The sequence below is a fragment of the Apium graveolens genome, unplaced genomic scaffold, assembly GCF_009905375.1.
Source record: "Apium graveolens cultivar Ventura unplaced genomic scaffold, ASM990537v1 ctg8570, whole genome shotgun sequence".
Taxonomy (NCBI): Eukaryota; Viridiplantae; Streptophyta; class Magnoliopsida; order Apiales; family Apiaceae; genus Apium; species Apium graveolens.
In genome coordinates, this window is record NW_027421289.1 from 10,779 (window position 1) to 37,393 (window position 26,615).

The following is a 26,615-nucleotide window of genomic DNA, read 5'->3' on the forward strand; positions in this document are numbered from 1 at the left end:
AATTTAATTATAATTTACAACAATGCTGGTCATGTCCTAAATGCCCCTAGCTAGATCCCCTAAACGGTATATATTTAGGCACATTGGATAAATTACACTTACATCTGTATATTAGCCTATACAGTCTCGAAATTTTGGTCCCATCGCTATTGCATATACATTTCAATTCATTTCGACTGTGAGATATGGAGATTTCTAAGTTAAATAATCAAAACAATGGCTGTAACAATGGAAGTACTAAGGAAAAAATGGTGACCATTTTGGTGGTGGACGATGATAGAACTTGCTTATCTCTTATTGCTAGTTTGCTAAAGGGATGCGCCTATCGAGGTATGTATATAAACTCTATTCATTTCTTATTTATAAATCTGCTAATAATTCATATTTTAATTGTACGAGTTAAAAACAAGAGGAAATTATAAAAAAAATTGCAGAAGATTTGGTTCATTTTGACTGATTTTTAAATTACCATCTCAAATCTTTTGATGTGGCATACTGATCTTTCTAGAATATAGTATCAGATGCCTTTTTCTAACATCTTTAGATTTTAAATGAGCTCGTTACTTAACAGATGTTGCGTCTAATATTTTCTTGTTTTGTTTTCTCATAGTATTGACTGCCAAGGATCCTCTGGATGCTTTGCGCATCCTACGGACTGGAGTCATTAAGTTTGATCTGGTGGTATCTGATGTCCACATGCCAGGCATGGATGGGTTTGAACTACAAAGATGGATTCATCAAGATTTTCAATTACCGGTTGTATGTGAGTGTCACTATAACTGAATTTAAATTTCATTAATATATAACCGCGCTTTATGAAAAATAGTTTTATCTAGTGCTATGTTAGGTATTTTTTTTATTACCGCAATTTTTTTGAAGCGCATAATAAATTTTTCATGCAATAGTAAACGATATTAAGAAGGCGGTTGCTCGGTTTTTAGATCAGTTTTTCAGATGATTAGTATCAATCTTTTTGATTGTTTTTTTCCTCAATTTTAGTTGTACAGTTCCCTCAATGATCTTCACCAACAGACTAATCAAACTCTTGAAATTTTATTGTTAGTGATGTCAGGTGACAGAGAAGCTAGTAATCTATGCGAGGGAAGTCAGAGTGGAGCTTCCCTTTTCGTAGTTAAGCCCATTACTACAGAAGACTTGAAATCAATATGGGATTTTGTGAACCAATGGAAAAAGAATCTAGCTAAAGGGAAAAACTTAATATCTGATGATAGTTCTGCTAAGGACAATGAAGATGACACTGGTAATAAGTTATATGAAAAGAAATCGAAGCCAAAGCTTCAGATAACTGATAATGAAGATCATAATCATGGCAAAAACAGAGTTCCGAAAGACAAAGCTCTTCTAACAAAAAAGAACAAGCTTAATTGGACACCTTTTCTCCATGACAAGTTTGTAAGAGCTGTGCAGCATCTAGGGCCTCAAGGTAAGATGTTACATTTTAACATGTCTTTCACTACAGTTTAATGATGTCGATTATGTCTCACATACTTGAATTGTCCGCGATGAATTTTTGTTGTAGGATCTATTCCGAGGAACATTGTTACCGTAATGAATGTGCCTGGACTGAGGAGGGAACAAGTAGCCAGTCACTTGCAAGTTAGTTCCTCCCCCTCTTTTCTCCTTTTCTTCTGTGTGACGAGAATTTCTAATTTTGCTGTTCTAATGTCTTCTTTATTCTAATATTGGCAGAAGTACCGAATCGACCAAGAGAAACAGTCTGAAGCAGAACAAAATCCAGACTTGTTTAAAACACTCCAAAATGGGAAAAGGTGGTCCTCATCGTTTCTCAGCCATAAGGAACTACTAGGTTACGGACAATCTAAGCTACTAACCAGTCCAGGTAATTAAACAGTTGACACGATTCTGTCAGGCATTTGTTAACATGAATGAGCTTGGGTGAAAACTATTTGATTTGTAATGCTACAGGTTTTCCTCCAAGTGGACTAACAAACGGTACATATCCCAGTCTGATGTACCAGCCACAAACACCCGAATTTTCTAGCAGTGACAAGATTAGCAGTGGATTTAATTCTGTCCAAACTTTGGCTCCGATTCACATGAATCAGAATGGCTTTTCTAAACAAACACAGCCACAAAACTACTATACTGGCGGTGCACTTGAAGTTTACAATACATTTGCTTCACAGAGAAATTTCGCATCTCCTACATTTGATAATGTTGTCCCTGAGCAACAATACAGATCTGCTGATCAAATTAACGTTTCCGTTTATGGAAGTACCTATCAGTCAACTGATTTGGTATATTAAGTTTACATAAATTCATGTTCTACTCTGTCTCTGCTAAACAACTTAAGGTTTACAATTTAAATTTCAAAATATGCCTAATTATTTTCATCTTTCTCCTTTACGTGTTATCACATGTAGAATAAAAATCAAGAGTTCTACATACGAAACAATTTTGATTTTGGAGATGCCTTTCTGGTTAACAAAGACTTGCCAAATGCTGACAATGTGCAAACAGACCTTGATGAGGTATATACTTAATATATGTAGAATTATTTAGATATTGATATATTCTGCATGATTATGTACATATTTCTCCTTCACGTGTTATCGCATGTAGAACAACAATCAGGACTACTACATCGGAAACAGTTTTAATTTTGGAGATGCCTTTCTAAACAAAGACATGTAAAATGCTGACAAGGCGCACATAAGCCCTGATGAGGTAATTATTTAGATATTGATACATTGCTGCAAATACACAGAGGACTAATTGTTTATTTGAGGAGTGTCTCAGAAATAGCTTCTCATCTTCAAATTTAACCAGAACAATATATTAAAAGACTTTTAAATTTATAGTACATTTGTTTCACAGAGAGATTTGCATATCCTCAAATCGATTCTGTTGTCCCTGAGCAGAAAAACGAATCAACTGATGCTGAGGTAAAATTAACATAAATTTATGTTCTGCTCTTTCTCTTCTATACATCTTGTCTTAGAATTTAAAATTTCTACAAGTGTGCATGAATATCTTCATCTTTCTCTTTTACGTGTCATCGCTTGTAGAACAAAAATCAAGACTACGACGTCGGAAACAATTATGATTTTGGAGGTGCCTTTCTGGTAAACAAAGACATGCCAAATCCTGACAAGGTGCCCACAAACCTTGATGAGGAACTGACTTAATATTTGCAAAATTATTTAGATATCAATATATTTCTGCATGATTATCTTCATCTTTCTCCTTTACGTGTTATCACATGTAGAACAAATATCAAGACTACTACGTTGGAAACAATTTTGATTTTGGAGATACCTTTCTGGAAGAAAAAGATATGCCAAATGCTGAAAAGGTGAACACAGACCTTGATGAGGTATAGACTTAACATATGAAAAATTATTCAGATATCAAAATATATTGATGCATGGACAAGTGAGGATATCTTGCTCAAATATTCTCAATATATATATATATATATTGCTCAAATAAGAACTTCTTAAAATGAGAATTATGAGAACTTGTAATCTTCGTAGTTAAAGTTTGTAATTTTATAAATTTAAAATTTTTACTTTGCACAAAATCATCAATTTCCGAATTCAAAATTTTACCTTTTTAAAAGTCAGCAATTTTAATTACGAAAATTCTTACGATTTTCAATTACTAAGTGGGGATCCCAGTCGGGATCTCGTCCCATTTTTGGGCACACCAAAGTACAATATCAATCTTTTCAATAGTTATTGAGAATATTGGGGTAGGAGGGACTCGTTTGAGTCCTCCAGTAACCAGGGATATCAGGATCTGATATCATGTTAACATCATATTTCATATCATTAAGACTTAGGAATAGCTGCATAACATAAGTCATTTCACGTGAAACAAGCAATTACTAATATTTTACAAATACATAGCATTAAACTTGATAACTCCGCTAGTATGAGATGTTGATATATGTTTCATGTTAAATGGAATTAAGAAATTACAATACCAGGTGTTAAAATTGAACATGAGTCTCTTAGCTTTTCATGTTCAATGCTAAACTAATTAATCCTGTATATGACAAATATTATAGTATCATGATAATGGATGCAACACTGGGACTCCCCATTTTGAATCGAAAGGAAATCATCAGTCTAATGATGATCAGCAGGTATTATCCTAGCTTACAGTAGTAGCTTAGCATTTCAAATTTTAAACTACAAATATCTATACAATTTTACTTTTACCTCATAATTAAATTAATAATTCCCGTGTGAAATGTTATTAGGGAATGGGCGAGGATTTTTGGGCGTGGTTGCTTTCTGAATGACAACAACAACTTTGGAGGACTTGCATCAACTATTTGGAACTATTTCCCCCTTGGTTTGATAAAAAAAATTTTATGCTCGCAACGATTGCGTAATGACAAGAAAAATCTTGTGGTTTGAATAATTGATTCGCTTAGTTCATACTCTGACGATTGGTTTTAAGACTTCAATTATGTTACTTTAATTTTTCAATTTTATTATTTATCTAGAAAATATTATGTGAAAATTAGGTTTATGAAAACATACCACCTAATATTATAGTTTCAGATATAAAATCTGTGATTAATGAGATCGAAGATTCATCTAAACTTTCATGGAATCGAGTTGTTTATGTCTTTTTCGCTAAGGTTTCTAATAGTAACAGTTTCGATTAATGAGAAGAAAGGCGAGTTTTTGTTCAATCTTTTTACCTCTATTAGAAGTTATTGTCGATAACTTGAAACAGTTTCGATTAATGAGAAGAAAGGCGAGTTTCTGTTCAATCTTTTTACCTCTATTATAAGTTATTGTCGATAATTTGAAACAATGTATCCACGGAAATTCTAAAAAATCTTTTAGGCTTATTTCTATTGTTTCTGAATTACTTTTCCAAGATTGACAAATTATGAACTGTCTTTTGTTGTCGAAAGAAATTTCTTGTGATATTTACCACCATCACAATTTTGATGCAAGAGTTCCAAATCTCCAAAAATACCATAAAAAACATTCCCAAGAAAACCAACACCAACACATACACTAAGAAAACCAACACGTAGTAAACTCGGGAATCGTTACGCATATACCCGTTGTTATGTTTGTGTGCGTTTAGGGCTTTACGAAATGTAAAACTTGTAATTTTGAATTCCACTTGCCGTAACTGTAAAAAACTTCTTTCGTAGTTTGTAAATATATAAAGATCGTGTCAAGGTGATTTACGGTTTCGGAGAAAAGTCCGTTTTAGTGAACAATGTCGAGAAAGCCAAACTGTTACGTGGTACTGACAGGGGAATAAACATGGCCCTCAATTTTTTTTAAAACCTATGAAACATGAACAGTTGATGACCTATATAGCGAGGACGACCTCTTTAAAATTTGAACTTAAAATGTTAAATTTTAGATTTAACAAAAATATCGGAGTCAAGGTCATGCAAAGAGTAATCACCAAAAATTCTTACTGCCTAAAAACTGCTATCTCCGGTTTTTTATTGCACTTCCTAAAAATATATTTTTGAGTAATTTTATTCTAGACACTCTGTAGATCGTGCACGCAAAGACGGTGTGTCAATTGAGTTAACTATTTGAGAAAAATCAATATATTTAGTAAAAGTGGTGCAAATAGTAAAACCCCATAGTTGACCAAACTTTTAATATATTTTTCATCTAATTAAATAAATGTTTTCAAATTGTAACTTTTATGAAAAATATTAAAAATACATACACAAGAAGCTCCTTGAGATGGTTTGGTACTTAAATATCAATTTTCTAATTTATTAAAGATATAAGAGTGTGAGACGCGTAATAGTAACATTGAGGAAACTGAACTCAAGAAGCCACAAGATTACAACAATAGCTAATCCAAAATATTAGAATATTTGCATGACAAAATTCAGAATTATTGTTCCAAAATTTTTAGGAAAATCATCGTATGAGTTTTAAACTATACTTCTATTGATTATTATCTTCACATCAAATATAATGACTTGCAAAATTCATGTCTTTGTATTTGTGTTTCGAATTTTAGAATACATATGCAACTATTTCTTTTTCGGTATTCCTAGAAGGTGAAATCATTGGTTACTCTACGAATATCAGGCAGTCGCAAAATCAAAAGACATTTTTAGAAAACCATGAAAACATAAGTACAAAAATAAAAACCTTTAAATTAAAATGCAGTTTGGTAGAGGACATAATCCTTGAAGGAAAAATAATCTGGAATACTAGTTGCATGAACTGTACTTCTTTTCTCTTTTTCGTGGACATTTCATATAGTTATGAGCAGTTGCTTTGCATTGTTTACCCTTCTGAGGCTTCTTATTTGCATTATTCATTGCCTTCTCTTTTAGACTGATATATCTCTTCAAGGCTGACCCTTTATTTTACATATGTTTGGTACTTTAACCTTGACATCTTATGTCAGCTTCTGACCAACTACATTTGCCATAAACTCTGCTTTCGACATAACACCTCCACTACCATCACCATCATCCATATCAGTACTTAATTGCTTTACTGTCCAATGAACATGATCCAGCTTATCTAAATCTGTACCAGCTTTGTTAACCACTTTACGGAATTCAAACCTGATATGACTAACTTTGACGGCAACCTTTTGTATTTTAAGATGATCTTCGGAAATAACAAAAGACACTGAAGAACTGCCACTTTCAGCAATTTTCATCCAACGATTGAAAACCATACTTTTGGGGAATTTAACTAATCCAGTTTGTTTTAAACCACATAAATACCACACATAAAAAACTTATTGCATGAACACACATCATGATCATAGCTGACACTCACCTGCAAAATTTAATCAAATGTAATAATCACCAACACAGAGTATACTATATAATTAATGAAATATCATACAATTACCTTAAAGATTTTATCTTTCACTTTAATATCTCTGATTTCCAAACAAGTAATGCCGTCAATTTCTTCACTCATTTTCTTGATTTGCATATTCAAACAAGAAGAAATAATCTCATCTTGAAGTTTATAAAAAATAGCTCTTGTAAACAAATCAGTAGCATCATCTTCAATGAACCACTCTGAAACAGTAATTGGCAGGCTTGAATTGGACTCATGGTTTAATCTACGAGTTTCATTCCGCCGCTTATCCATAGCATTTTCAAACCGAAACCAGAATTCACATAAAGTACTCCCTTATCTATAAAACTGACTAAAGAAAAAATTCTCACTCTTAGACCGCGAGGTAGTTCTCATTTACCCAAACACAGGTTCACCTCAAAAATACGCAGGAATCCAAGACTTTCTAAGCGAATACATTTTTCCTAACCCCTTGTTCCATTCAAGTTTAAACTCTTTCATAACTGATAACCACCCTGATTTAAACTCATCAGGCTCAATAGTTGAAGACCAGATAAATTTCTTCATCTTCTCCATAAAGTCAGTTTCCTTACACAATCGATTGTCAAGCTGACAAATAAATTACAGCAAATACAAAAATCAAACATTGAAATCACTTCAACAACTTAAAAATGATAAATAAAAGAAGCCAAAAAAGCCAAACAAAGAAAATCAATATTACCAACAAATAATATTATAGAAGCGAAATCAGTGATCATTTTCAAAGAAGATGGTATTGGTTAAAAAATATAAATCAATCTAACAAAAACAGTAACAACCAAATGCAATAAATAACCAAAATAAAAAAAATAAATTTAAAAATTATCATCTAACATACCTTAAGAGGGGATTTCTGGATTATATGCCACATGCATAAACGATGCTTAGTGGCAGGATATTCATTGGTTGCTTTAAAAACTTCAGGAACAGCAGCTTTCATTGCATGACACTAGTCAGAACCATAAGAATATGATTATGCTTTATTGCTTCAAAAAATGCTGAAACGCCCATGTATAATGACTCTTATCCTTCTTAACAAGAAGACATGCAGCAAATGTGACACATAGATCATGTTTATCCACACCGGTAAAAGGAGCAAAGATCATGTTATACCTGTTAAAATAAACACAAAATGGTCAAAAAGAATCATACAATTTAAAAAAAACCTATAATGGTAGAAAATATACCGATTTGTATTAAATGTAGCATCAAAGGATACAACATCTCCATTTAATTCATAATTTCTTCTAGCAGTAGCATCAGCCCAAAAAAGATTCGTTAAATAACCCTCACAATCAACATCATATGTATAATAAAATGATTCACATGTCTCATGTAAAACTTTAAACTTTTCCAGCAATATCTGTGCATCAGCCTCACCAACATAACACCTTAAATCTCTATTAAAATTCTGAAAATCATGTACCGAAGCACCAATATTGCCATAACCACCAACCTGTTCCTTCATCAAAGTAAAAGATTTACTAGTACCAATATTCACTTTAGCAGTATCAACAACATGTTAGCGCATACGATTAGTCATTTCTCTATTTGCTTTCAAAAATTGAAGACCCTCTTCAGAAGCTAACGGATGATTGTGTTTTTCCTCAAACACAGCAATAACATACTTGTCGGACCAATACATTTGAAAACACATATTGCTTTACATCCGCACCTCCCTGAAACAGTCCTCCTACGCTTAACAATTTTACTAGAACTTTCATCTAAATTTCTAGGCAGATCATTAAAACCAGCTCTCCCACAAATAATATATTTTCTCAAAATTATTTCATCCCTATCATCTTTCATTTCAATATTCAACCTCACATTAAATCTAGACAACATCCCATATTCCTTGTAAAATTCAATACCTTTTTCCAAACTATCAAAACTCTGATTAACCTCTGGTTTAGAAATATCACCACTATACTTTGGAATGTAATACTTATGACCACCATGTGAAATATTAAAACGCGAAACAGAAATCTCACTTTCAGATAAACTGTTACCGCCATTAGATACATAATCACCTACTAAACGGCTAATATGAGACGAATCACCGCAACTGGAACCTAAAAACATATAAAAAATTCAGTCATAACAAACTAAAATATATTAATATAGCATAATTAACCAACAATCACTAACAATACACTTGTTTACAATTACAAATAAAAAAGCAACATCAATGATAACAAATGTACCACATGTAAAATTAATTAATAACTACATTATCACTAATCGTAGTCAAATAATCAGTTAAGGCTTAAGACATAAGCAAATGACATTGATTCACATAAAATTATAATCACTAAAAAAATACCAATAATAACTTACAAATTCAAAATACATAAGAAATAAAACTACAAACGCACTACAATCAAAGTTAGCTCACAACACATAATCACTAATAATAGTCGAATAATCAGTGAAAGTAACTATTAAATTTTACATTTAAACTACTAAATCAACTGAAAGGTATGAAACACATAAAAAGAGTTTAAAACGCAAGTAATTACCTTAATTCATAGAAATTTTCAACAAATCTGAAGTAATCGTGCTTTAGAATACCTACGAAATCAATCGATTACAAAAAATGAAAAGAAACAAGATATGAACTTAGTGAGCTTAGTGATAATCACGAAAAGAAAAATTGAAGAAAGATAGAGAATGTACGGGATGCGGAAATTGATAGAGAAAACTTAGAGAGAGAAATAGTATAGAGAGAAATAATAGAAATAAATGGTGACCTTGAAATTAATTAGACCATATAAATGTCTTCAAGGTTTTGAATTAATAACAAAATAAACGGATCGGATGAATCTTTGGGAAAAAAATAAATGGCTGTGATTTCATTCTACTTATATAATAAGAATTATTTTCATTTCAACAATTGCTTATATACATACATATATATATATATATATTTCTCAAATAAGAACTTCTTAAAATGAGAATTATGAGAACTTGTAATCTTCGTAGCTAAAGTTTGTAATTTTATAAAATTTAAAATTTTTACTTTGCACAAAATCATCAATTTTCGAATTCAAAATTTTACCTTTTTAAAAGTCAGCAATTTTAATTACGAAAATTCTTACGGTTTTCAGTTTCAGAAGTTCTCTTTAGAGCACTATCATATATATATATATATATATATATATATATTTATATATATATATATATGTGAACCTCAAATAAATTGTAATCCATAAAATAATAACCTCACTAAAATACTATTTTATGGAGTCCCAACATAATCAACACAATATATTTTTACATCTAATGAAGTAATACACTAGCTAAAATATTATATTTTCTCTAGTTTATAATCACTACTTATACCTATATCAATCACTAGTTTGTAATTTTTATTCTAAAATTGGTTTGTATTTGAAAATTATCGTGTATATATATATATAGTGTGAATTTCAGTTCTCTTTTTTTTATTTCCTTTAATATATTTTGAAGAGATTTGAACCTGAGCAACATTTTAAACCTTTTCTTGTCAAGGAACTAGAAATGCTTATAACCTTTTTTTGCTAATTGTTTTGGACTAATTAACGTAAATCGTATTTTTTTGTGGGTCCTCGAACCAAATATTCTTTGAAATTTATAGTCAACCAAAAGCGGACAGAACTTCGATTCAGCTAATCCATACATATCACACTTATATATTCAATCTAATATTTATTTTAGTATTTTAAGAAGATATTGTTTGAACATCTTTTTATAACTTTTTTTAATAAAAAGGTATTGTTAAAAAGGTATTGCTCATCTATTAAATGACATAATGAATTTGAGATTATTCTATAAGAAAAATGAAGGTGCTCTTGTCTTTATCTTTAACCCTCCACCTGTTTATATCGAAAACTCAACTATTGGAAATTTAGCTTTATCCAAATTTCATTTCACGAAATCAATAGGAAAAAAGAATTCATATGAAAAAAGAATTATCAATAAATATTTTCTTGATTAAAAAAATTAAAATTTATTTTAAACCCCGATTTATTACACTAAACGAATTTTTTTAATCTTTCACTTTCCATTTACAATAACTACAATTGTTCGTTAAGAGTACAACCTTGAGCATAACCACTGGCGTAGCTAGAAATTCGAGCCACAAGTTCAAAAATTTTGTAAAGACCAAGATGAATGTAGAAAATATTTTAGAAATATTAACAAAATATTTATAATGAACCAATTCTACCATAATGCACAATGGTATGGGGTCAAATAACAATTTATTACTATAAATCTATATTTTCAAAGGAGTAAAGGTAAAACTTATTTATTATAACTTTTTTCCTAATTAAATTCGAACATTCAAAATTTCTGTTTTTCAAATTTCAGTGGGGTCAGTTGCCCACACAGCCAATACGCCGGAGGATAACAAGTAACAATTTTGCCCAAATTTTACCAATTAAGCCGAGCCCATACTTCACCGTTATTAGGTTGAGTATGCGAATGCTATATTTTTAGTTTAATAATTTTGTGTATATTTTGTATTTTTATAGTCATGAATTTCTGTACCAGCAGAACATATGAATTTTGTCTATGTTAGTCAATTTTAAAATCATAAAAACGATAAACTTTAACTTACGTGTCATTTTCTAAAATTCATATCCAATTTCAAATAATGATAAAATTCTATTTTTATTATAATGCAAGTTCGAACCCAATAATATTTTACTTTATCGAGAAATTATGACCTACTCCTTAACTTTTAAGGAACATATTATATAAAAAAAGTCAATTTAATTATAATTTAGAACAATGCTGGTCATGTCCTAAATGCCCCTAGCTAGATCCCCTAAGCGGTATATATTTAGGCACATTGGATAAATTACACTTACATCTGTATATTAGCCTATACAGTCTCGAAATTTTGGTCCCATCGCTATTGCATATACATTTCAATTCATTTCGACTGTGAGATATGGAGATTTCTAAGTTAAATAATCAAAACAATGGCTGTAACAATGGAAGTACTAAGGAAAAAATGGTGACCATTTTGGTGGTGGACGATGATAGAACTTGCTTATCTCTTATTGCTAGTTTGCTAAAGGGATGCGCCTATCGAGGTATGTATATAAACTCTATTCATTTCTTGTTTATAAAATCTGCTAATAATTCATATTTTAATTGTACGAGTTAAAAACAAGAGGAAATTATAAAAAAAATTGCAGAAGATTTGGTTCATTTTGACTGATTTTTAAATTACCATCTCAAATCTTTTGATGTGGCATACTGATCTTTCTAGAATATAGTATCAGATGCCTTTTTCTAACATCTTTAGATTTTAAATGAGCTCGTTACTTAACAGATGTTGCGTCTAATATTTTCTTGTTTTGTTTTCTCATAGTATTGACTGCCAAGGATCCTCTGGATGCTTTGCGCATCCTACGGACTGGAGTCATTAAGTTTGATCTGGTGGTATCTGATGTCCACATGCCAGGCATGGATGGGTTTGAACTACAAAGATGGATTCATCAAGATTTTCAATTACCGGTTGTATGTGAGTATCACTATAACTGAATTTAAATTTCATTAATATATAACCGCGCTTTATGAAAAATAGTTTTATCTAGTGCTATGTTAGGTATTTTTTTTATTACCGCAATTTTTTTGAAGCGCATAATAAATTTTTCATGCAATAGTAAACGATATTAAGAAGGCGGTTGCTCGGTTTTTAGATCAGTTTTTCAGATGATTAGTATCAATCTTTTTGATTGTTTTTTTCCTCAATTTTAGTTGTACAGTTCCCTCAATGATCTTCACCAACAGACTAATCAAACTCTTGAAATTTTATTGTTAGTGATGTCAGGTGACAGAGAAGCTAGTAATCTATGCGAGGGAAGTCAGAGTGGAGCTTCCCTTTTCGTAGTTAAGCCCATTACTACAGAAGACTTGAAATCAATATGGGATTTTGTGAACCAATGGAAAAAGAATCTAGCTAAAGGGAAAAACTTAATATCTGATGATAGTTCTGCTAAGGACAATGAAGATGACACTGGTAATAAGTTATATGAAAAGAAATCGAAGCCAAAGCTTCAGATAACTGATAATGAAGATCATAATCATGGCAAAAACAGAGTTCCGAAAGACAAAGCTCTTCTAACAAAAAAGAACAAGCTTAATTGGACACCTTTTCTCCATGACAAGTTTGTAAGAGCTGTGCAGCATCTAGGGCCTCAAGGTAAGATGTTACATTTTAACATGTCTTTCACTACAGTTTAATGATGTCGATTATGTCTCACATACTTGAATTGTCCGCGATGAATTTTTGTTGTAGGATCTATTCCGAGGAACATTGTTACCGTAATGAATGTGCCTGGACTGAGGAGGGAACAAGTAGCCAGTCACTTGCAAGTTAGTTCCTCCCCCTCTTTTCTCCTTTTCTTCTGTGTGACGAGAATTTCTAATTTTGCTGTTCTAATGTCTTCTTTATTCTAATATTGGCAGAAGTACCGAATCGACCAAGAGAAACAGTCTGAAGCAGAACAAAATCCAGACTTGTTTAAAACACTCCAAAATGGGAAAAGGTGGTCCTCATCGTTTCTCAGCCATAAGGAACTACTAGGTTACGGACAATCTAAGCTACTAACCAGTCCAGGTAATTAAACAGTTGACACGATTCTGTCAGGCATTTGTTAACATGAATGAGCTTGGGTGAAAACTATTTGATTTGTAATGCTACAGGTTTTCCTCCAAGTGGACTAACAAACGGTACATATCCCAGTCTGATGTACCAGCCACAAACACCCGAATTTTCTAGCAGTGACAAGATTAGCAGTGGATTTAATTCTGTCCAAACTTTGGCTCCGATTCACATGAATCAGAATGGCTTTTCTAAACAAACACAGCCACAAAACTACTATACTGGCGGTGCACTTGAAGTTTACAATACATTTGCTTCACAGAGAAATTTCGCATCTCCTACATTTGATAATGTTGTCCCTGAGCAACAATACAGATCTGCTGATCAAATTAACGTTTCCGTTTATGGAAGTACCTATCAGTCAACTGATTTGGTATATTAAGTTTACATAAATTCATGTTCTACTCTGTCTCTGCTAAACAACTTAAGGTTTACAATTTAAATTTCAAAATATGCCTAATTATTTTCATCTTTCTCCTTTACGTGTTATCACATGTAGAATAAAAATCAAGAGTTCTACATACGAAACAATTTTGATTTTGGAGATGCCTTTCTGGTTAACAAAGACTTGCCAAATGCTGACAATGTGCAAACAGACCTTGATGAGGTATATACTTAATATATGTAGAATTATTTAGATATTGATATATTCTGCATGATTATGTACATATTTCTCCTTCACGTGTTATCGCATGTAGAACAACAATCAGGACTACTACATCGGAAACAGTTTTAATTTTGGAGATGCCTTTCTAAACAAAGACATGCAAAATGCTGACAAGGCGCACATAAGCCCTGATGAGGTAATTATTTAGATATTGATACATTGCTGCAAATACACAGAGGACTAATTGTTTATTTGAGGAGTGTCTCAGAAATAGCTTCTCATCTTCAAATTTAACCAGAACAATATATTAAAAGACTTTTAAATTTATAGTACATTTGTTTCACAGAGAGATTTTGCATATCCTCAAATCGATTCTGTTGTCCCTGAGCAGAAAAACGAATCAACTGATGCTGAGGTAAAATTAACATAAATTTATGTTCTGCTCTTTCTCTTCTATACATCTTGTCTTAGAATTTAAAATTTCTACAAGTGTGCATGAATATCTTCATCTTTCTCTTTTACGTGTCATCGCTTGTAGAACAAAAATCAAGACTACGACGTCGGAAACAATTATGATTTTGGAGGTGCCTTTCTGGTAAACAAAGACATGCCAAATGCTGACAAGGTGCCCACAAACCTTGATGAGGAACTGACTTAATATTTGCAAAATTATTTAGATATCAATATATTTCTGCATGATTATCTTCATCTTTCTCCTTTACGTGTTATCACATGTAGAACAAATATCAAGACTACTACGTTGGAAACAATTTTGATTTTGGAGATACCTTTCTGGAAGAAAAAGATATGCCAAATGCTGAAAAGGTGAACACAGACCTTGATGAGGTATAGACTTAACATATGAAAAATTATTCAGATATCAAAATATATTGATGCATGGACAAGTGAGGATATCTTGCTCAAATATTCTCAATATATATATATATATATTGCTCAAATAAGAACTTCTTAAAATGAGAATTATGAGAACTTGTAATCTTCGTAGTTAAAGTTTGTAATTTTATAAAATTTAAAATTTTTACTTTGCACAAAATCATCAATTTCCGAATTCAAAATTTTACCTTTTTAAAAGTCAGCAATTTTAATTACGAAAATTCTTACGATTTTCAATTACTAAGTGGGGATCCCAGTCGGGATCTCGTCCCATTTTTGGGCACACCAAAGTACAATATCAATCTTTTCAATAGTTATTGAGAATATTGGGGTAGGAGGGACTCGCTTGAGTCCTCCAGTAACCAGGGATATCAGGATCTGATATCATGTTAACATCATATTTCATATCATTAAGACTTAGGAATAGCTGCATAACATAAGTCATTTCACGTGAAACAAGCAATTACTAATATTTTACAAATACATAGCATTAAACTTGATAACTCCGCTAGTATGAGATGTTGATATATGTTTCATGTTAAATGGAATTAAGAAATTACAATACCAGGTGTTAAAATTGAACATGAGTCTCTTAGCTTTTCATCTTCAATGCTAAACTAATTAATCCTGTATATGACAAATATTATAGTATCATGATAATGGATGCAACACTGGGACTCCCTATTTTGAATCGAAAGGAAATCATCAGTCTAATGATGATCAGCAGGTATTATCCTAGCTTACAGTAGTAGCTTAGCATTTCAAATTTTAAACTACAAATATCTATACAATTTTACTTTTACCTCATAATTAAATTAATAATTCCCGTGTGAAATGTTATTAGGGAATGGGCGAGGATTTTTGGGCGTGGTTGCTTTCTGAATGACAACAACAACTTTGGAGGACTTGCATCAACTATTTGGAACTATTTCCCCCTTGGTTTGATAAAAAAAATTTTATGCTCGCAACGATTGCGTAATGACAAGAAAAATCTTGTGGTTTGAATAATTGATTCGCTTAGTTCATACTCTGACGATTGGTTTTAAGACTTCAATTATGTTACTTTAATTTTTCAATTTTATTATTTATCTAGAAAATATTATGTGAAAATTAGGTTTATGAAAACATACCACCTAATATTATAGTTTCAGATATAAAATCTGTGATTAATGAGATCGAAGATTCATCTAAACTTTCATGGAATCGAGTTGTTTATGTCTTTTTCGCTAAGGTTTCTAATAGTAACAGTTTCGATTAATGAGAAGAAAGGCGAGTTTTTGTTCAATCTTTTTACCTCTATTAGAAGTTATTGTCGATAACTTGAAACAGTTTCGATTAATGAGAAGAAAGGCGAGTTTCTGTTCAATCTTTTTACCTCTATTATAAGTTATTGTCGATAATTTGAAACAATGTATCCACGGAAATTCTTAAAAATCTTTTAGGCTTATTTCTATTGTTTCTGAATTGCTTTTCCAAGATTGACAAATTATGAACTGTCTTTTGTTGTCGAAAGAAATTTCTTGTGATATTTACCACCATCACAATTTTGATGCAAGAGTTCCAAATCTCCAAAAATACCATAAAAAACATTCCCAAGAAAACCAACACCAACACATACACTAAGAAAACCAACACGTAGTAAACTCGGGAATCGTTACGCATATACCCGTTGTTATGTTTGTGTGCGTTTAGGGCTTTACGAAATGTAAAACTTGTAATTTTGAATTCCACTTGCCGTAACTGTAAAAAACTTCTTTCGTAGTTTGTAAATATATAAAGATCGTGTCAAGGTGATTTACGGTTTCGGAGAAAAGTCCGTTTTAGTGAACAATGTCGAGAAAGCCAAACTGTTACGTGGTACTGACAGGGGAATAAACATGGCCCTCAATTTTTTTTAAAACCTATGAAACATGAACAGTTGATGACCTATATAGAGAGGAAGACCTCTTTAAAATTTGAACTTAAAATGTTAAATTTTAGATTTAACAAAAATATCGGAGTCAAGGTCATGCAAAGAGTAATCACCAAAAATGCTTACTGCCTAAAAACTGCTATCTCCGGTTTTTTATTGCACTTCCTAAAAATATATTTTTGAGTAATTTTATTCTAGACACTCTGTAGATCGTGCACGCAAAGACGGTGTGTCAATTGAGTTAACTATTTGAGAAAAATCAATATATTTAGTAAAAGTGGTGCAAATAGTAAAACCCCATAGTTGACCAAACTTTTAATATATTTTTCATCTAATTAAATAAATGTTTTCAAATTGTAACTTTTATGAAAAATATTAAAAATACATACACAAGAAGCTCCTTGAGATGGTTTGGTACTTAAATATCAATTTTCTAATTTATTAAAGATATAAGAGTGTGAGACGCGTAATAGTAACATTGAGGAAACTGAACTCAAGAAGCCACAAGATTACAACAATAGCTAATCCAAAATATTAGAATATTTGCATGACAAAATTCAGAATTATTGTTCCAAAATTTTTAGGAAAATCATCGTATGAGTTTTAAACTATACTTCTATTGATTATTATCTTCACATCAAATATAATGACTTGCAAAATTCATGTCTTTGTATTTGTATTTTGAATTTTAGAATACATATGCAACTATTTCTTTTTCGGTATTCCTAGAAGGTGAAATCATTGGTTACTCTAAGAATATCAGGCAGTCGCAAAATCAAAAGATATTTTTAGAAAACCATGAAAACATAAGTACAAAAATAAAAACCTTTAACTTAAAATGCAGTTTGGTAGAGGACATAATCCTTGAAGGGAAAAATAATCCGGAATACTAGTTGCATGAACTGTACTTCTTTTCTCTTTTTCGTGGACATTTCATGTAGTCATGAGCAGTTGCTTTGCATTGTTTACCCTTCCGAGGCTTCTTATTTACATTATTCATTGCCTTCTCATTTAGACTGATATATCTCTTCAAGGCTGACCCTTTATTTTTACATATGTTTTGTACTTTAACCTTGACATCTTGTGTCAGCTTCTGACCAACTACATTTGCCATAAACTCTGCTTTCGACATAACACCTCCACTACCATCACCATCATCCATATCAGTACTTAATTGCTTTACTGTCCAATGAACATGATCCAGCTTATCTAAATCTGTACCAGCTTTGTTAACCACTTTACGGAATTCAAACCTGATATGACTAACTTTGACGGCAACCTTTTGTATTTTAAGATGATCTTCGGAAATAACAAAAGACACTGAAGAACTGCCACTTTCAGCAATTTTCATCCAACGATTGAAAACCATACTTTTGGGGAATTTAACTAATCCAGTTTGTTTTAAACCACATAAATACCACACATAAAAAACTTATTGCATGAACACACATCATGATCATAGCTGACACTCACCTGCAAAATTTAATCAAATGTAATAATCACCAACACAGAGTATACTATGTAATTAATGAAATATCATACAATTACCTTAAAGATTTTATCTTTCACTTTAACATCTCTGATTTCCAAACAAGTAATGCCGTCAATTTCTTCACTCATTTTCTTGATTTGCATATTCAAACAAGAAGAAATAATCTCATCTTGAAGTTTATAAAAAATAGCTCTTGTAAACAAATCAGTAGCATCATCTTCAATGAACCACTCTGAAACAGTAATTGGCAGGCTTGAATTGGACTCATGGTTTAATCTACGAGTTTCATTCCGCCGCTTATCCATAGCATTTTCAAACCGAAACCAGAATTCACATAAAGTACTCCCTTATCTATAAAACTGACTAAAGAAAAAATTCTCACTCTTAGACCGCGAGGTAGTTCTCATTTACCCAAACACAGGTTCACCTCAAAAATACGCAGGAATCCAAGACTTTCTAAGCGAATACATTTTTCCTAACCCCTTGTTCCATTCAAGTTTAAACTCTTTCATAACTGATAACCACCCTGATTTAAACTCATCAGGCTCAATAGTTGAAGACCAGATAAATTTCTTCATCTTCTCCATAAAGTCAGTTTCCTTACACAATCGATTGTCAAGCTGACAAATAAATTACAGCAAATACAAAAATCAAACATTGAAATCACTTCAACAACTTAAAAACGATAAATAAAAGAAGCCAAAAAAGCCAAACAAAGAAAATCAATATTACCAACAAATAATATTATAGAAGCGAAATCAGTGATCATTTTCAAAGAAGATGGTATTGGTTAAAAAATATAAATCAATCTAACAAAAACAGTAACAACCAAATGCAATAAATAACCAAAATAAAAAAAATAAATTTAAAAATTATCATCTAACATACCTTAAGAGGGGATTTCTGGATTATATGCCACATGCATAAACGATGCTTAGTGGCAGGATATTCATTGGTTGCTTTAAAAACTTCAGGAACAGCAGCTTTCATTGCATGACACTAGTCAGAACCATAAGAATATGATTATGCTTTATTGCTTCAAAAAATGCTGAAACGCCCATGTATAATGACTCTTATCCTTCTTAACAAGAAGACATGCAGCAAATGTGACACATAGATCATGTTTATCCACACCGGTAAAAGGAGCAAAGATCATGTTATACCTGTTAAAATAAACACAAAATGGTCAAAAAGAATCATACAATTTAAAAAAAAACCTATAATGGTAGAAAATATACCGATTTGTATTAAATGTAGCATCAAAGGATACAACATCTCCATTTAATTCATAATTTCTTCTAGCAGTAGCATCAGCCCAAAAAAGATTCGTTAAATAACCCTCACAATCAACATCATATGTATAATAAAATGATTCACATGTCTCATGTAAAACTTTAAACTTTTCCAGCAATATCTGTGCATCAGCCTCACCAACATAACACCTTAAATCTCTATTAAAATTCTGAAAATCATGTACCGAAGCACCAATATTGCCATAACCACCAACCTGTTCCTTCATCAAAGTAAAAGATTTACTAGTACCAATATTCACTTTAGCAGTATCAACAACATGTTAGCGCATACGATTAGTCATTTCTCTATTTGCTTTCAAAAATTGAAGACCCTCTTCAGAAGCTAACGGATGATTGTGTTTTTCCTCAAACACAGCAATAACATACTTGTCGGACCAATACATTTGAAAACACATATTGCTTTACATCCGCACCTCCCTGAAACAGTCCTCCTACGCTTAACAATTTTACTAGAACTTTCATCTAAATTTCTAGGCAGATCATTAAAACCAGCTCTCCCATAAATAATATATTTTCTCAAAATTATTTCATCCCTATCATCTTTCATTTCAATATTCAACCTCACATTAAATCTAGACAACATCCCATATTCCTTGTAAAATTCAATACCTTTTTCCAAACTATCAAAACTCTGATTAACCTCTGGTTTAGAAATATCACCACTATACTTTGGAATGTAATACTTATGACCACCATGTGAAATATTAAAACGCGAAACAGAAATCTCACTTTCAGATAAACTGTTACCGCCATTAGATACATAATCACCTACTAAACGGCTAATATGAGACGAATCACCGCAACTGGAACCTAAAAACATATAAAAAATTCAGTCATAACAAACTAAAATATATTAATATAGCATAATTAACCAACAATCACTAACAATACACTTGTTTACAATTACAAATAAAAAAGCAACATCAATGATAACAAATGTACCACATGTAAAATTAATTAATAACTACATTATCACTAATCGTAGTCAAATAATCAGTTAAGGCTTAAGACATAAGCAAATGACATTGATTCACATAAAATTATAATCACTAAAAAAATACCAATAATAACTTACAAATTCAAAATACATAAGAAATAAAACTACAAACGCACTACAATCAAAGTTAGCTCACAACACATAATCACTAATAATAGTCGAATAATCAGTGAAAGTAACTATTAAATTTTACATTTAAACTACTAAATCAACTGAAAGGTATGAAACACATAAAAAGAGTTTAAAACGCAAGTAATTACCTTAATTCATAGAAATTTTCAACAAATCTGAAGTAATCGTGCTTTAGAATACCTACGAAATCAATCGATTACAAAAAATGAAAAGAAACAAGATATGAACTTAGTGAGCTTAGTGATAATCACGAAAAAGAAAAATTGAAGAAAGATAGAGAATGTACGGGATGCGGAAATTGATAGAGAAAACTTAGAGAGAGAAATAGTATAGAGAGAAATAATAGAAATAAATGGTGACCTTGAAATTAATTAGACCATATAAATGTCTTCAAGGTTTTGAATTAATAACAAAATAAACGGATCGGATGAATCTTTGGGAAAAAAATAAATGGCTGTGATTTCATTCTACTTATATAATAAGAATTATTTTCATTTCAACAATTGCTTATATACATACATATATATATATATATATTTCTCAAATAAGAACTTCTTAAAATGAGAATTATGAGAACTTGTAATCTTCGTAGCTAAAGTTTGTAATTTTATAAAATTTAAAATTTTTACTTTGCACAAAATCATCAATTTTCGAATTCAAAATTTTACCTTTTTAAAAGTCAGCAATTTTAATTACGAAAATTCTTACGGTTTTCAGTTTCAGAAGTTCTCTTTAGAGCACTATCATATATATATATATATATATATATATATATATATTTATATATATATATATGTGAACCTCAAATAAATTGTAATCCATAAAATAATAACCTCACTAAAATACTATTTTATGGAGTCCCAACATAATCAACACAATATATTTTTACATCTAATGAAGTAATACACTAGCTAAAATATTATATTTTCTCTAGTTTATAATCACTACTTATACCTATATCAATCACTAGTTTGTAATTTTTATTCTAAAATTGGTTTGTATTTGAAAATTATCGTGTATATATATATATATAGTGTGAATTTCAGTTCTCTTTTTTTTATTTCCTTTAATATATTTTGAAGAGATTTGAACCTGAGCAACATTTTAAACCTTTTCTTGTCAAGGAACTAGAAATGCTTATAACCTTTTTTTGCTAATTGTTTTGGACTAATTAACGTAAATCGTATTTTTTTGTGGGTCCTCGAACCAAATATTCTTTGAAATTTATAGTCAACCAAAAGCGGACAGAACTTCGATTCAGCTAATCCATACATATCACACTTATATATTCAATCTAATATTTATTTTAGTATTTTTAAGAAGATATTGTTTGAACATCTTTTTATAACTTTTTTTAATAAAAAGGTATTGTTAAAAAGGTATTGCTCATCTATTAAATGACATAATGAATTTGAGATTATTCTATAAGAAAAATGAAGGTGCTCTTGTCTTTATCTTTAACCCTCCACCTGTTTATATCGAAAACTCAACTATTGGAAATTTAGCTTTATCCAAATTTCATTTCACGAAATCAATAGGAAAAAAGAATTCATATGAAAAAAGAATTATCAATAAATATTTTCTTGATTAAAAAAATTAAAATTTATTTTAAACCCCGATTTATTACACTAAACGAATTTTTTTAATCTTTCACTTTCCATTTACAATAACTACAATTGTTCGTTAAGAGTACAACCTTGAGCATAACCACTGGCGTAGCTAGAAATTCGAGCCACAAGTTCAAAAATTTTGTAAAGACCAAGATGAATGTAGAAAATATTTTAGAAATATTAACAAAATATTTATAATGAACCAATTCTACCATAATGCACAATGGTATGGGGTCAAATAACAATTTATTACTATAAATCTATATTTTCAAAGGAGTAAAGGTAAAACTTATTTATTATAACTTTTTTCCTAATTAAATTCGAACATTCAAAATTTCTGTTTTTCAAATTTCAGTGGGGTCAGTTGCCCACACAGCCAATACGCCGGAGGATAACAAGTAACAATTTTGCCCAAATTTTACCAATTAAGCCGAGCCCATACTTCACCGTTATTAGGTTGAGTATGCGAATGCTATATTTTTAGTTTAATAATTTTGTGTATATTTTGTATTTTTATAGTCATGAATTTCTGTACCAGCAGAACATATGAATTTTGTCTATGTTAGTCAATTTTAAAATCATAAAAACGATAAACTTTAACTTACGTGTCATTTTCTAAAATTCATATCCAATTTCAAATAATGATAAAATACTATTTTTATTATAATGCAAGTTCGAACCCAATAATATTTTACTTTATAGAGAAATTATGACCTACTCCTTAACTTTTAAGGAACATATTATATAAAAAAAGTCAATTTAATTATAATTTAGAACAATGCTGGTCATGTCCTAAATGCCCCTAGCTAGATCCCCTAAGCGGTATATATTTAGGCACATTGGATAAATTACACTTACATCTGTATATTAGCCTTTACAGTCTCGAAATTTTGGTCCCATCGCTATTGCATATACATTTCAATTCATTTCGACTGTGAGATATGGAGATTTCTAAGTTAAATAATCAAAACAATGGCTGTAACAATGGAAGTACTAAGGAAAAAATGGTGACCATTTTGGTGGTGGACGATGATAGAACTTGCTTATCTCTTATTGCTAGTTTGCTAAAGGGATGCGCCTATCGAGGTATGTATATAAACTCTATTCATTTCTTGTTTATAAAATCTGCTAATAATTCATATTTTAATTGTACGAGTTAAAAACAAGAGGAAATTATAAAAAAAATTGCAGAAGATTTGGTTCATTTTGACTGATTTTTAAATTACCATCTCAAATCTTTTGATGTGGCATACTGATCTTTCTAGAATATAGTATCAGATGCCTTTTTCTAACATCTTTAGATTTTAAATGAGCTCGTTACTTAACAGATGTTGCGTCTAATATTTTCTTGTTTTGTTTTCTCATAGTATTGACTGCCAAGGATCCTCTGGATGCTTTGCGCATCCTACGGACTGGAGTCATTAAGTTTGATCTGGTGGTATCTGATGTCCACATGCCAGGCATGGATGGGTTTGAACTACAAAGATGGATTCATCAAGATTTTCAATTACCGGTTGTATGTGAGTATCACTATAACTGAATTTAAATTTCATTAATATATAACCGCGCTTTATGAAAAATAGTTTTATCTAGTGCTATGTTAGGTATTTTTTTTATTACCGCAATTTTTTTGAAGCGCATAATAAATTTTTCATGCAATAGTAAACGATATTAAGAAGGCGGTTGCTCGGTTTTTAGATCAGTTTTTCAGATGATTAGTATCAATCTTTTTGATTGTTTTTTTCCTCAATTTTAGTTGTACAGTTCCCTCAATGATCTTCACCAACAGACTAATCAAACTCTTGAAATTTTATTGTTAGTGATGTCAGGTGACAGAGAAGCTAGTAATCTATGCGAGGGAAGTCAGAGTGGAGCTTCCCTTTTCGTAGTTAAGCCCATTACTACAGAAGACTTGAAATCAATATGGGATTTTGTGAACCAATGGAAAAAGAATCTAGCTAAAGGGAAAAACTTAATATCTGATGATAGTTCTGCTAAGGACAATGAAGATGACACTGGTAATAAGTTATATGAAAAGAAATCGAAGCCAAAGCTTCAGATAACTGATAATGAAGATCATAATCATGGCAAAAACAGAGTTCCGAAAGACAAAGCTCTTCTAACAAAAAAGAACAAGCTTAATTGGACACCTTTTCTCCATGACAAGTTTGTAAGAGCTGTGCAGCATCTAGGGCCTCAAGGTAAGATGTTACATTTTAACATGTCTTTCACTACAGTTTAATGATGTCGATTATGTCTCACATACTTGAATTGTCCGCGATGAATTTTTGTTGTAGGATCTATTCCGAGGAACATTGTTACCGTAATGAATGTGCCTGGACTGAGGAGGGAACAAGTAGCCAGTCACTTGCAAGTTAGTTCCTCCCCCTCTTTTCTCCTTTTCTTCTGTGTGACGAGAATTTCTAATTTTGCTGTTCTAATGTCTTCTTTATTCTAATATTGGCAGAAGTACCGAATCGACCAAGAGAAACAGTCTGAAGCAGAACAAAATCCAGACTTGTTTAAAACACTCCAAAATGGGAAAAGGTGGTCCTCATCGTTTCTCAGCCATAAGGAACTACTAGGTTACGGACAATCTAAGCTACTAACCAGTCCAGGTAATTAAACAGTTGACACGATTCTGTCAGGCATTTGTTAACATGAATGAGCTTGGGTGAAAACTATTTGATTTGTAATGCTACAGGTTTTCCTCCAAGTGGACTAACAAACGGTACATATCCCAGTCTGATGTACCAGCCACAAACACCCGAATTTTCTAGCAGTGACAAGATTAGCAGTGGATTTAATTCTGTCCAAACTTTGGCTCCGATTCACATGAATCAGAATGGCTTTTCTAAACAAACACAGCCACAAAACTACTATACTGGCGGTGCACTTGAAGTTTACAATACATTTGCTTCACAGAGAAATTTCGCATCTCCTACATTTGATAATGTTGTCCCTGAGCAACAATACAGATCTGCTGATCAAATTAACGTTTCCGTTTATGGAAGTACCTATCAGTCAACTGATTTGGTATATTAAGTTTACATAAATTCATGTTCTACTCTGTCTCTGCTAAACAACTTAAGGTTTACAATTTAAATTTCAAAATATGCCTAATTATTTTCATCTTTCTCCTTTACGTGTTATCACATGTAGAATAAAAATCAAGAGTTCTACATACGAAACAATTTTGATTTTGGAGATGCCTTTCTGGTTAACAAAGACTTGCCAAATGCTGACAATGTGCAAACAGACCTTGATGAGGTATATACTTAATATATGTAGAATTATTTAGATATTGATATATTCTGCATGATTATGTACATATTTCTCCTTCACGTGTTATCGCATGTAGAACAACAATCAGGACTACTACATCGGAAACAGTTTTAATTTTGGAGATGCCTTTCTAAACAAAGACATGCAAAATGCTGACAAGGCGCACATAAGCCCTGATGAGGTAATTATTTAGATATTGATACATTGCTGCAAATACACAGAGGACTAATTGTTTATTTGAGGAGTGTCTCAGAAATAGCTTCTCATCTTCAAATTTAACCAGAACAATATATTAAAAGACTTTTAAATTTATAGTACATTTGTTTCACAGAGAGATTTTGCATATCCTCAAATCGATTCTGTTGTCCCTGAGCAGAAAAACGAATCAACTGATGCTGAGGTAAAATTAACATAAATTTATGTTCTGCTCTTTCTCTTCTATACATCTTGTCTTAGAATTTAAAATTTCTACAAGTGTGCATGAATATCTTCATCTTTCTCTTTTACGTGTCATCGCTTGTAGAACAAAAATCAAGACTACGACGTCGGAAACAATTATGATTTTGGAGGTGCCTTTCTGGTAAACAAAGACATGCCAAATGCTGACAAGGTGCCCACAAACCTTGATGAGGAACTGACTTAATATTTGCAAAATTATTTAGATATCAATATATTTCTGCATGATTATCTTCATCTTTCTCCTTTACGTGTTATCACATGTAGAACAAATATCAAGACTACTACGTTGGAAACAATTTTGATTTTGGAGATACCTTTCTGGAAGAAAAAGATATGCCAAATGCTGAAAAGGTGAACACAGACCTTGATGAGGTATAGACTTAACATATGAAAAATTAT

At 31.3% G+C, this 26,615-nt stretch overlaps 2 protein-coding genes across 2 annotated transcripts; both read right to left on the reverse strand.

Moving 5' to 3' along the window:
* Nucleotides 1–7,235: 7,235 nt before the first annotated feature.
* Nucleotides 7,236–11,752, reverse strand: LOC141705115 (protein FAR1-RELATED SEQUENCE 5-like). Its single transcript, XM_074508194.1, has 6 exons — nt 11,731–11,752; nt 8,486–8,929; nt 8,045–8,357; nt 7,895–7,970; nt 7,696–7,806; nt 7,236–7,427 (listed from the first exon to the last, which is right to left on the reverse strand). The coding sequence occupies exons 1-6, from the start codon at nt 11,750–11,752 to the stop codon at nt 7,236–7,238; spliced, it is 1,158 nt and encodes a 385-aa protein (XP_074364295.1).
* A 7,096-nt stretch (nt 11,753–18,848) lies between these two features.
* Nucleotides 18,849–23,372, reverse strand: LOC141705116 (protein FAR1-RELATED SEQUENCE 5-like). Its single transcript, XM_074508195.1, has 6 exons — nt 23,351–23,372; nt 20,100–20,543; nt 19,659–19,971; nt 19,508–19,583; nt 19,309–19,419; nt 18,849–19,040 (listed from the first exon to the last, which is right to left on the reverse strand). The coding sequence occupies exons 1-6, from the start codon at nt 23,370–23,372 to the stop codon at nt 18,849–18,851; spliced, it is 1,158 nt and encodes a 385-aa protein (XP_074364296.1).
* Between the last annotated feature and the right edge of the window lie 3,243 nt (nt 23,373–26,615).

What these genes read in the sequence shown, in the direction of transcription:
- LOC141705115 (XM_074508194.1), bottom strand. Translation starts at nt 11,752, where the DNA reads ATGGGACCAAAATTTCGAGACT. An exon ending in GCTACATTTAATACAAATCG is followed by an intron (nt 7,971 to 8,044) that starts GTATATTTTCTA and finishes TTATTTTAACAG; the next exon opens with GTATAACATGATCTTTGCTC. An exon ending in CATTTGCTGCATGTCTTCTT is followed by an intron (nt 7,807 to 7,894) that starts GTTAAGAAGGAT and finishes GGTTCTGACTAG; the next exon opens with TGTCATGCAATGAAAGCTGC.
- LOC141705116 (XM_074508195.1), bottom strand. Translation starts at nt 23,372, where the DNA reads ATGGGACCAAAATTTCGAGACT. An exon ending in GGGACCAAAATTTCGAGACT is followed by an intron (nt 20,544 to 23,350) that starts GTAAAGGCTAAT and finishes ATATGTTTTTAG; the next exon opens with GTTCCAGTTGCGGTGATTCG. An exon ending in CATTTGCTGCATGTCTTCTT is followed by an intron (nt 19,420 to 19,507) that starts GTTAAGAAGGAT and finishes GGTTCTGACTAG; the next exon opens with TGTCATGCAATGAAAGCTGC.